General features: G+C 35.3%; 1 protein-coding gene across 7 annotated transcripts in view; it reads left to right on the top strand.

Moving 5' to 3' along the window:
- The window catches only part of DOCK4 (dedicator of cytokinesis 4), a 500,144-nt gene that overhangs the window by 260,423 nt on the left and 226,422 nt on the right, over positions 1–13,299 (top strand). For all 7 annotated transcript variants that reach the window (XM_031938825.1, XM_031938828.1, XM_031938827.1 and 4 more), the window contains exons 9-11: positions 7,052–7,133; positions 7,936–7,996; positions 10,673–10,805. In XM_031938825.1, coding sequence (XP_031794685.1) covers positions 7,052–7,133; positions 7,936–7,996; positions 10,673–10,805 — 276 coding nt within the window. The remainder of the gene's footprint in view (positions 1–7,051; positions 7,134–7,935; positions 7,997–10,672; positions 10,806–13,299) is intronic.

The raw sequence follows: 13,299 nt of genomic DNA, 5'->3' as shown, positions 1-13,299 counted from the left end.
TGTCATTCTCTTGGATGAAATTATGGATTGTTTCTGGGATTTGTTGTTTGACTCACTTTTTAGAATTAGATTATTTAATTTCCAATGAGTTTTTAGTTTGTCTTTCCTTGCCCCTTTATTGGATATAATTTTTGTTGTAGCATGGTCTGAAAAGGAAACTTTTACTATTTCTGCCTTTGTGTACTTGATTATAAGGTTTTATGCCCTACTACATAGCTAATTTCTGTGTAGGTGCCTTGTACTGCCAAGAAAAAGGTATATTCCTTTCTGTCCCTATTCAGTTTTCTCCAGAGGTCTATCATATTTAGGTTTTCTAGGATTCTATTAATCTCCCTAGTTTCTTGTTTATTTTGTAGTTAGATCTGTCTGATTCTGGAGAGGGAGAGGTTCATGTCCTCCACTAATATAGTTTTGTTCTCTATTTCTTCCTATAACTGGTTAAAAATCTCTAGAAATTTGGCTGCTCTACCACTTGGTGTATATAAATTTAGTATCCTTACTACTTCATTGTTTATGGTATCCTTTGTCAAGATGTTCTTTTCTTCTTTATTTCTTTTAATGAGATTTATTTATACTTTTTGCTTTATCTCTAATCAGAATTGCTACTCCCACTTTTTTTTTTTTACTTCAGCTGAAGCTTAATAAATTCTCTTACCTTTACTCTGTATATCTCTATGTCAAATGTGTTTCTTGTAAACAATGCAAACAAATAAACATTTTTCATCCACTCTGCTATTTGTTTCCATTTGATGGGAGAGTTCATCCAATTCACATTCACAGTTACGATTACTAGCTCTGTATTTCTCTCCATCCTATTTTTACTTCTATTTTCTCTTTCCACCCTGTCCATAGTAATGTTTATTTCACCCTCCCCATCTACTACCTTATCTTCTATCACTCCTCCCTTCTTCTCTTAGTGCTGTTTTTAAAGCTACCCCACCCACTCCATTCTATCTTATCCTTCCCTTTTTTTCCCTCTTTGCCTTTTTACTTCTTTATGGAGTTAGATATACATCTGTATCAACTGAATGATTAAGTTATTCTTTCTTAGAGTCAAACTGATGAGCTCAAACTTCAAACAGTGCTCATCTCCCTCCCTTTTTTCCCTAGATTATAATAGCTCTTTTGTGCCTCTTCATGTGATCTTATTTGTCCCATTATACCTTCCCTTTCCTCCTTTTTTTCCAGTACAGACCTTTTTTCCACCCCTTAATGTCTTTCTTTGATATCATCATATCAGAATCCATTCATAACCTCACCTTCCATTGATGTGATGCCCCCCTCTGTTTTCCCCAGAAATAGAAACAGTTCTCAAGAGTTAGAGATATCATTTTCCCATTTATAGTTGCATACAATTTAAATAATATGTATTTTTGCCCTGTTTACCTTTCTGTGCTTATGACCAAAGAACAACTAGAAAACAATTTGAAAGGCAAAATGAATAACTTTGCTTACATTAATTTTAAAAGGTTTTGCACAAACAAAACCAACAGAAACAAGATTAAAAAGGAAATACAAAACTGGGATAAAAATCTTTACAGGTAATGTTTCTGATAAAGGTCTCACTTCTAAAATATATAAAGAACTGTGTCAAATTTATAAGAATACAAGTTGTTTGCCAGTTGATATATAGTGAAAAGATATGAACAGACAATTTTTGGATGATGAAATTTAAGCCATCTATAGTCATATGAAAAAATGCTCTAAATCACTTGATCTGAGAAATGCAAATTAAAACATCACTTATGTGCCACCTCACATCTCTAAGATTGACAAAGATGACAGGAAATGATAATGATAAATGGTGGAGAAGATGTAGGAAAACTGGGACCCTAATGCATTGTTGGTGGAGTTGTGAAATGATTCAACCATTCTGGAGAGAAATCTGGAATTACACCCAAAGGGCTATAAGACTTCACATACTCTTTGACCCAGTAGTGCCACAATTGGGTCTACATCCCAAGGAAATCGTAAAAGAGGGAAAAGGAGTTTTGCAGCAGCTCTTTTTGTAGTAGCAAAAATTGGAAAATGAGTAGATGCTCATGAATTGGGAAATGGCTTGAAAAAATTGTCGTATATGAATGTAATGGAATATTGTTGTTCTACAAAAAATGATGAACAAACTGATTTTAGAAAGGCCTGAAAGATTTACAAAGTGTCTTCAGAGGCAGCATACTAAATGGATAGAATGGTCACCTGATATATAGGAAGTACTGCATCTGATGTATTCCACTCTGGCTAAGTTGGTCTCTAAAATTATAAACTGCTAATTGAACTGAGCAGAACAAAAAGAACATTGTACCCAATAACAACAAGATCATGTGATGATCAACTGTGAGGGGCTTGGCTCTTTTCAACAAAGAGGTGGTGCAAGGCAATTGCAATAGACTTGTGATGGAAAGAGCTGGTCCATAAACATAGAGAGAACTATGGAGTCTGAATGTGGATCACAGCATATTTTCACATTTTTGTTGTTTGCTAGTTGTTTTTTTTTCCTTCCTTGTGTTTTTTTTTTTTTTCCCCTTTTGATCTGACTTTTCTTATGTAGCAAAATGGATTTGGAAATATGTTAAAAGAATTGCACTTTTTATAATCCATATGGGATTGCTTGTTGTCTTGGGGAGGGGTGGGGAGAGGGAGAAACATTTGGAGCATGAGGTTTTGTGAAGGTGAATATGGAAAACTATCTTTCTGTGTATTTAGAAATATAAAATGCTACTAAAAGGAAAAAAAAAAACCATCAACTCTAAGCTGCAGAGAAGGTAGTTGAGTGTGTTAGAAAAAGGAGTTTCTTCATCTGGGAATTTCCTCCATTAATGAATGAATAGGTGTAATCCCTATCTGACCTTGACAGATGTCTTACTTCTCCTCCTGGATTTTAAGCATATTGAAAGCAGGGGCTTTTTTTTTTTTTTGGTGATTGTAGGTCCCTAAACCTAGGACAGTATTCTTCATGTAGGAGTGGCTCAATAAACTTTTATCCTGGGGCAAGTAGATAGCACAGTGGATAGAGTACCTGCCCTGTAGTCAGGAGAACCTGAATTCAAATCCGGACTCAGACACTTAATACTTCCTAACTGTGTGACCCTGAGCAATACACTTAACCCCAATTGCCTGGCTAAAACATCAACAACTAAACAACCTTTGTTTTCTCAATAGAATAGCTAACATTTATGTATCACTTAGTGTATGCCAGTGACTGGTAAACACATTGTTATCTTGATTCTCATCCTGGAATGTTAGTACTGTAATTATCTCCATTTTACAGATGGGGACACTGAGGCAAGAAGTAGATAAGTGACATCCAGGATCACATGGATCATAAATGTCTGAGGATGCATTTGAACTCAAATCTTCCTGACTTCAGATCTGGAACTCTATTGATCCTTATTAGGTTGAATTCTTCTCAGGTTTATAACTGGTAGGGATTTTGGAGATTCAAGCTCCTCATTTTATAAACATAGAAATCCTGAAAAGGATAAATGATTTCCCCAAAGTCACACAGGTCCCCAGAGACTTCAACTCAGACTTTGACATCATTTACTTAACATTAATCCCCCTCAAACAGCCCCGACCTCTAATTCCATTCCCCCACTCTTCCTTTTTCCTTTTGTCTGCTTGTTGAGTGTATTTCTGTATCCTGCATGTGCATGTGTGTGTGTGTGTGTTTTGCATCGCACTTTTCTCATTTGCCTGAAAGCAGCGAGCTGGACATAGTGAGTCTTACCTCCTTATTTGCTTCAGTAGCCATTGTTAAGTAACTGAAAAGAAAAGAGAGTACTCGTTCTTACCCCACAGTTCATGTGAAAGTTCTTGCCTTTCCCCACCAAATTCCAGCTCAGATCTTATGCCTTTGACTTTGTGTTTTACATTCCTAATCATAGTAGTGACAAGCAAGCTATAACACCCTGGACTTCTCAGGCTGAAACAAAATAGCCGTTGGTTCTCATGTAGTGCCTCGGGCTACAATAGTTGTAGGAATTGGGATGTGGCTGAGTGTGTTGTGAAAGGAAACCAAATGAAATATCATTTTATTAGCAATCAAAAGACAGCAGGAAATAGTGGATAGAAAGCCAGCCTCGGAACCTGAAACACCTAGGTTCAAGCCCTCTCTCTGATGCCTTCTGTCTTTGTAATCCTGAAAAAGTTTCTATCTCTAATTGCTCTGACAACTCTGTGATTATAAGAGCCAGAGAAGATGCCTTAGTGGAAGCATTTTCCTCATCCAGGCAGTCTCTCATGCCAGTGAAATCTTAGCTCCAGAATAGTCTCTATCCCTGGTCTTAGCAACATCTGTTAACACTAATGACAGCCACCCAGAGACAGAATTCAATAAAGTACTGTAACAAAGCATCTCTTCTTCTAATTACTATTTCTTCTTCCAGGGTTCCATGCCTAATGCATAATTGTCACCTCACACCATCTCTTGATATGTAAACTGTTTAGATATTTAGGTATTCTGTGCAAAATAGTTTTAGGTAGAACTGAGAAATTGGCAAAAATCTGTATTTTCCAATTTTACATTTCTCATTCTCAGGTGTCCAACATATCCTACTGGCTAGATCTGTCATCATGCTTCTGTCTCCATTAAAGTGAACTCACCTGACCCTGCCAAGTAGCTATCAGGTTTAGACCTCTTTCCCATCATCTCCCACTCCCATTTCTATTAAATAAATGAATGAATAAAACAAATAATTAAATCAAATTAAAATTGTCCATTACAGCAGAGACCCAGTCTCTGTAGTAGCACTTTATAGGTGATTAGTCTTGGCAGTGAGGTGATACAGTAAATAGAGCTCCATGCCTGGAGTCAAGCAGATTCATTTTCCCTAGTTCAGCTCTCAGCTCAGACACTTAGTGGCTATGTGATGTTGGGCAACTCATTTAATCCCATTTGCCTCAGTTTCCTCATCTGTAAAATTAGCTGGAGAAGGAGATGGCAAACCATTGTAGTCTGCCACGAAAACCTCAACTGGGGTCAAGAAGAATCATACTGTACTGAACAGACAAATGTTAAATGAATATGTTGCTTTATGATAGAATTGACAGAGCTAATTGAAGCAACCCAGTCCTCCTGTGGTTCTTTTCTGACCAGACTGTTAACCTGCATTAAACATGTGACACGTTTGGGAGTTATAAACCTGTATAACTGTCCAAATGTTTAAAAAAAATCAAATCTAACATTCTTGTGTTGCCCAACATCGGAAGCTTAATTACATTTCAGAAAGAGTTTTTTGTAAGCAGTTATTTTAATTCAAGGGTATGATGATCAGAGGTACAATTCCAGATACTGTTACCAGACTGGGGAGGGAAATATTTTAGCTCAGCTGAGTCTTATATTGCTTTTTAAGTTATATTCTGTATTGTGCTTAGTCATAAATTCAAACCCACCTCTGGAAGCATGCTACACATTGATAATTATAACTGATGAGAAATAATATAGTAGGTTCAACTTTCCATTTTAACATAATATTAGGAGGAAAACAATTATTGCTCTTACTCGTATGTCAAAGTTAGCTCTGGGTCAAGAATAGTAATTAGTTAGCTCCAGAAAGCCCTTACATATTGTATGGTGATTGTTCCAGTAATGGTTTACAGATCATTCTTATAAAATCCTGGGGACTTTCCAGATGGTCTGTTGCCAAATATCTTATAAATACTAATATTTACAGTAATATGAAGTGGCCCTTTTTTCTGCCCCAGCTGAATTTCTTTCTTTTTAAAATCTTTTTCTAAAATCACCCTATCATCCACCCTTGAAAATTATTCAAAAGTAATTTTCATCCCCATTAATTGTAGCAAGATTTTTTCCCCCTACTGACAAATGGATTAGGTGGTCCATTAGTTCTTTTATTTCATTGCGAATAATGAAATATTCTTATTTCTTATGCATTGATATTTTCTGTGAATTTCGTTTTTCTTAGAACTGCCTTCTTTTACAAAATGCTAAGTTCTGAATTTGTAAGAGCATAACCCAACCACCCATTTTAATTTTTTAAGCATTTGTTAAAGATTAAGGAATAGAAGTATTTAAAAAAAAAAAAAAAACTATAGTACAGGAGCCCATCAACTAGGTAATAGCTAAATAAGTTATGATATATGAATGTGAAGAAATACTGTTGTACTCTAAAAAATAATGATAGGGAATGTTTCAGAGAAAACTAGAAAGACCTAGTTGTATCACCTGATGCAATACAGAATGAAGTAAGCAGAATCAGGAGAGCAGTTTGTACAATAACAATGTTATAATAAGCAGCTTTCAAACACTTAGGGACTCTGATCTACACAATGACCAATAACAATACTAGAAAACTCATGAAAAACAAGTTGTTAATGCCCTGAACTGACTGGAGTTCATAAACTAAAATTGCATACTGAGACAATTTTTTAAAAGTATTTTAAAAGAAAAGGCAAATGAAACCATGCTTCAGACTCATTCTTCATTTATTTAATTTCTGGCTAACCTCTTGGAAAGAAAAACAGTGAAAACATGGACTTTAAATTCTTTTCATTTCTCAGAAAGTTATTTTTTTGTGCCTCATATTTTCCCCTTTCCAGATTATTCACTTGCAAAACTTATCCCAAGAGAAGCAAACTCTACTTGTGTCATATTCTTTGTTGTTATTGTTCAGTCACCTCTGACTCTTCATGACCCTATAGACCTTCCTGTCCATGGGATTTTCTTGACAAAGATCCTGTCTTTGCTATTCCACTGGATCAAGGCTAAGGTTAAGTGACTTGTCCAGGGTCACATAGCTACTAAGTATCTGATTATCAGATTTGAACTTGAATCTTTCTGATTCTAGCCCCAGTACACTATCCACCAAGCCTCCTAGCTGCCTTCATTTCAGGGGCAAGCCTGATTTTTATAGAGACAAATTGTATATCCATGCCATTTAGAATGCTAGTTACTAAAATTGTAAAGGTTGAGATGAAAAGTTTTGAAAACAAAAGGTATAGAAGAATGGACAAAAATAAAAATAAAGAAATTAAACTGACTTCTTGACATTTAACATATATATATATATATATTTTTTAATTTTGCCTGCAGTGAGAGGTTTTTTTTGAGACTAAATAGGAATGGTCTGCCAAAGTCCCCAGAGAAGCCTGAAAGACATTGTTCTCTCTTTGTGGTGAGTATAGCTTATTTTCATATGCAAGAAAACTTTTTTCCATTGTACTTATTGAAATGAAGTAACACTATTATTTATAACCAGATCTCATTGTTCTTGCTTAAGATTGCTAGTTAGCTCATAAAATTGAGGATTCATAAATTTGTTCATTCATGTAATACCATGTTAACATCATTCATAACTACATTAAAAAAAAAAAACTTTTATACAGATCAAATACTGTTAGGGACACTGGAGAAGTGTGAATTTTCCTTTCTACAGTAAAATGTTGATTTTTTGCTTTGAAGCAAGTAACATTGATTATTGCTTGAATCATTCTTTGTTAAAAGGAAATGTGATTGTAGTTTCATTTGTATTTATAATATGATTCTCTTTCTCTGTCTCAGTGTGTGTGTGTGTGTGTCTTTGTCTTTCTCTCCCTATTTCCCTTCTCTATCTGTCTCTCCTTCTGATAACTGGATACAACTGAACTTCATTTAAGGGATCCAATTCTATTTTCAGTTCTTTTCCCCCCATATAGAATAGGATGTCTAACATCCTTAACTATTTCCCATAAAACATGTTAGATGAAATAATGTTAACAAAGGTCTATGACTTCCTAAGACTAAGGTTATTATTGTGAAATAATGTTAGTCACAACAATGCCAGATGAAGATAAGCTTTTTTTGCGTGTAGTTGATCAACTAGCATTTATTAAATGCCTACTTTTTGTCAGATACTGGCAAAATAATACACCACAGCCTTTCAATATTGTTTTTTCATATGTGAGTTATCAAATGACATTCCTTGGTTTCTTTGGCAGGATCTGGGTAGCAGTGAGCTCAGAAAGGACATCTATATCACTGTGCACATCATTCGAATAGGTGAGTAGGGCAGTCTGCCAACCTTAGTAACACATTTGCAAATGATGTGCAAGTAGCAAGGAGAAAAAAGGCTATAAGGTTTGCTTATGATTATGATACATTTCTATTCCATATTCTTGAATACATTTAGGAGAGAAGTCTACCTGTGCTTTGCTTCTTAATATTTGATGCCACTTATTTTTCTGATAGCATCAGTCTGGTATTGACAGTTTTTAGTCCTGATCTAGGAATAGCCTTTTCCCCCTAAAGCATAATTGAAGTTAAGTATATTTGTCATACTTTTATTTTTAAATAGCCATTAACAATTAGGTGTTTTGTTGGTTTTCCTCTCTTTTGGGTGAAAAAATTAATAAAAGAGGTTTTCTGTTATTATTCAAGATTTGGGAGTGGGAGGATAGGTTCACAAGAGTGCTTTTTTCCTTTAAAGTTTATCTTTTTTCAAATAAACAAGAAAGACAAATCCTAATTTTAGAGGATAGTGTGAAGTGGTCTTTTGGGGCTAGATTTCTTACAGATTCATGAATTCTTTATATTACACATGCATAAATCAGGCAGCATGTATTTCCCCTGTGTTATTCCAGCATAGTAAATGATTTTAAATAAAGGGATTTTGGAGTTGAAGGAATAAGGTAAAACACAAACTAGTTAAACTGCATGACTTTTATATTGATGCCAAAGAGCTGGAATATGAAATTTACTCCCTTTTCTTCCAGGACTGTGTTTTTTGTTTTTTGTTTTTGTTTTTATCCCTTAGAAACAGCTTGGTTCTTTAGGATGCACCCATGTAGAATTCACTGTATCGATCTTTATTTTATTTTTGTCTACATGAAGCATCTGCATTGTACATGGAGAGAGAAGAACTTATAAAAGCTTGTCATTTCAATGCAGACTAATGTGTGTAGGTTTTTATTTTTTAATGTATAGTCCCTTCTGAAATCCCTTTTCCATTTCTTTGTCTTTTTATGTTTGAAAGACAGCAGAAATAAGAGGCAAGCTATTTGTTTCTTTTTTGTCTTCTTTTTAAATGGGTACAGAGGAACATTATGGGAAGGAAATGCTTAGAAGCATTTAGAAAAGCTAGAATGTAGACTAAAGTATATTTCTGTGAAGAAGATAGAGTAAACCAACAAGGTGACAAGAATAAAGACTGCTTATACATGCACTTCTTTGAAATAAATAATACAATTCGATGCTATAAAACTTGGAAGAAAATAATTTTGTGAGAATATTTTTATTAAAATCATTCAAAATATCATTGAATATTTGATAATGACTATTTATGATAATGACTATATTATTTATGATAATGACTATTTTATGTAGTTAGATGAATAAGGTAGTGTTTCCTCACTCCCCACCCAAATTATTCCCCCTTTCTTAAGAGGGGATAACAGAAAATGTATTTGGAGCAGACCCATTAAAGCCAAGAGATTTTAATGGGAACTGTGCTTGCTTCAATTGTATAACAGTTTAATAGCAGTTATCTCTTTTTATCAAGAATTTTGTGGATATTAATTAGTTGAAATGAACATTTAATTAGCAGTTAATCCCCTTCAGCTTTCATTGAATGCATAACTTCATTGGGATTATTGAAAGACCTGCTGAAAAGGTCAAGAGATTTTTGGTTAAACGTTTTGAGAATGAGATGAAATTAGATTTGGAGCAGTGCACTGTAAGAAGAATTTAGGCTTAGTCTGTTAGTTCCTTTGATGTGGTGAAATGAAGGGGAGAAGGAATTGTTATCTTTAAGAGCCAGGCATTTCTCATTTCTGTAAAATTGTCCTAGGCATCTACTTATTGAGTGAGAAGGATGTGCTAACCAGCGTCAGCTAGGGAAAGTGAGAAACAGTACACCTTGTTATTTATTGCTTTACATCTTGGTTTTTAAGGCTGGCATTTTGATTCTGAAAGGAAAACATTTTTTTTAAAATAAAAAACATTATGAAGTTTGCATTCTTTTGTCCTCTTCTTTGCATTTCTTTTTATTCCTCTTTTATTCTCTATTTTTTCTTTTTAATTTTGAAATGGCTTATTGCTGCTGGGTGCTCTCCTTTATTCTCCTTTCCCCTTTGTCTTTGCTTAGGGGCCTTTCCTAGAAATATGACTAGAGTCCTGGGTTTCTCATTAATTAGTGAGTTGGGGACTCTAGAGTTGATAGCACCAGTCAATTGAGCACTGTAATTGTATCAGTCTTGTAGTATGTGAGAGAGAGCTAGTGCTCTCAGAGCCAGAAGGGAAGGCTGAAATTAGTTTTTTCAACATCTAAGTGTTGTGAAGCAAGAGAGTTATGCTTTATGGGGTTAGGACATGGTGACAGGAACAGCCTATAAATGTTTCTCATTTGAGAATCTTCTTAAGCTGTTGTGAAAGTTATGTTTCTCTTTTATTTTATCACAAGGCAAAATGAAGGAGCAAAGATTCCATCAGCTTATATGGAATTCTAAGTGCCCTTAGAAATTATGCTCTCATTTTACAGGTGAGGGTATTTAGGAGAAGAGAGATTAGGTTGATGAGGCTAGAGTCACACAGATACTTAGTCTCATGGGTAGGACTAGAATTTCCAATATTCTTTTCATCATAACATTAAGTTACTTCTGGACTGTTGTGGAGTTGGGCACAAGTCATGGGGATGGCTCCAGGCAAGTGGCTATGAACTGTCATTGTTTTACTGGACAGGTCGCATGGGGGCTGGAGAGAAGAAGAACGCGTGCAGTGTACAGTATCGGCGGCCCTTTGGCTGTGCGGTCCTCAGTATTGCTGACCTGCTGACTGGAGAAACCAAGGATGACCTCATCTTGAAAGTATACATGTAAGAAACATTCAGGCATTTGCGTTTGGGGAGACGTCGATGTGATTGATTGTAACCTCTCCCACTGGAATAGAGATTGGGAGTAGCAACTCTTCCTAGTATTGGTTATGGGTGATAGAACCTCAAATGTGATTTCACAAATACATCCAGAGATACTGAATATGTGCAGTATGGGGATCAGCCTGCTAATTGCCAATCACTGTAATTCTCAGATGATAACGATATTAAATTATCAATTTAATTTGATATTGATTTTCTAACTTTTTTAGCTTCTCTGCTGGAGCTTTAAAATTCCAAGATGGTTTCCCTCCTTTTTTTGTAGACTATTTCCCTGAATATCAGTTAGTAGTAAGTTCTGCTGATGCTGAGTGAAATGAGCAGGACCAGGAGATCATTATATACTTCAACAACAATACTATATGATGACCAGTTCTGATGGACCTGGCCATCCTCAGCAATGAGATGAACCAAATCATTTCCAATGGAGCAATAATGAACTGAACCAGCTACGCCCAGAGAAAGAACTCTGGGAGATGACTAAAAACCATTACATTGAATTCCCAATCCCTATATTTATGCACACCTGCATTTTTGATTTCCTTCACAAGCTAATTGTACAATATTTCAGAGTCTGATTCTTTTTGTACAGCAAAATAATGTTTTGGTCATGTATACTTATTGTGTATCTAATTTATATTTTAATGTATTTAACATCTACTTGTCATCCTGCCATCTAGGGGAGGGGGTGGGGGGGGTAAGAGGTGAAAAATTGGAACAAGAGGTTTGGCAATTGTTAATGCTGTAAAGTTACCCATGCATATAACCTGTAAATAAAAGGCTATTAAATAAAAAAAAAAATAGTAAGTTCTGAGAGAATGAAAATTAGATAATTGGGAAGGATACCAGTAATCCTAGTTATAAATTGATGGATCCCTGGACCCTGAAGTTCTGAGCTGTTTGAAGAAGCTGATCAACCATCTACTAAGTTCAACATTAATATGATAAACTTCAAGGTGAGGCAGGGAAGGATGTAAAATTACCTAAAAGAGAGGCAAACCAATCCAGGTAAGAAGCAGCGTGAATTAGGTGTCCCATGCTGATTAGTAAGAAGGCTGGGACCCTTGTATGGCCTTCATATTGGGTAAGACGGGGAGACTTGGTCTTAGAGGCAGGTGGGGAAGTAAAGAAAGAGGGAGAAATAAAGGGAGCAGGGGAGGGAAAGGAAGAGAGAGAGAGAGAGAGAGAGAGAGAGAGAGAGAGAGAGAGAGAGAAATGCAAAATAGTTTTAATAATAACCTAAGTAAATGTCATTGTTCCAAGCTAATAGCCTCTAGTGAGAGACTATTTGATTACCTGTTATTTGACTTTCATGACATCAGCCCAAGGCCACCAAAGAAGTAAAAGAATGTGTGTGTGTGTGTGTGTGTGTGTGTGTGTGTGTGTGTGTGTGTATCCTACATACTAGTGACATTTAGAAGAGCTTTTTTATTTAAGGATATGCGGTGGCCAGGCAGTTCTTAAACAGTGAGCCCTTTCTGTCATTCCTCTGATCCCATACAATCTGCTGATATGCTAGTGCAAGCTCCATCCAAGGTTCACAGAGTGAAGCAACAACACAGAGTTGTCTCTTTTGGTAGAATAGACCCTTTTATGAGCATACTCCCCCAGGATCTAAGCTTTAGACTTGCCAGCCTTTGAATACAAGGATGCAAATGGAAACTTTCCCCCCTTTTTGGGAACTTTTGTCCCCAAATTTATATATACTTGGTTATATTTTGCCATTATTGTAGGGTGGTACAGTTTTAGTTTACCCCTGTCTCACATAGAAGTGGATTCCATTTACTTGATCTTGTGGGTATATTACTTATGTTTAAGACATGTCTTTTTTTTTTTTTTTTTTTTTGGAATGAGCAGCATACACAGGAAACCCTTTTTCATAGCCCAGAAATATAACAAATAGCAGTACAAAATTCTACTGTTTTTTTGTAAGCAAGAAAAAAGAATCACAATATAAATATATTTATGCATATGTTGTTACTTAATAAAAGCATTTCTTATCTGTACTAGAAGTTCCCTATAAAAAGGAGATATTGTTACAATTAGATTGCAGATGTCTTACAACAAAAGAATTTATAACCTTTTTAATGTCATGGGCCCCTTGGGCAGTCTGCTTCAGCTTCTGGATTCCTTCTAAAAATAATGTTTATTAATGCATAAATAAAATACATAGGATTACTTTGGAAATTGATTATATTGAAATACATTTAATGCACTTATCAAAATATTAAATAAATTATGGACACCAGGTAAAGAAGGCTTGTTTTACCATAGAATATCCAACTATACTATAGTATTAATTCATACAAGTTAAATCTTAGCTCTGCAGAACTCCCTTATCTGCTTTCTGTATAATACATTGGCAAAAGTTTCTTGGAAAATTACAAATTTTTGTTGTTCCATCTGGGCCTCTCATGTGGTATGGTTGACAAATTAC

Source organism: Sarcophilus harrisii, chromosome 5, assembly GCF_902635505.1.
Source record: "Sarcophilus harrisii chromosome 5, mSarHar1.11, whole genome shotgun sequence".
NCBI lineage: Eukaryota > Metazoa > Chordata > Mammalia > Dasyuromorphia > Dasyuridae > Sarcophilus > Sarcophilus harrisii.
Note: the sequence above shows the minus strand (reverse complement) of the source record. Positions and strands in the feature narration are given on the sequence as shown.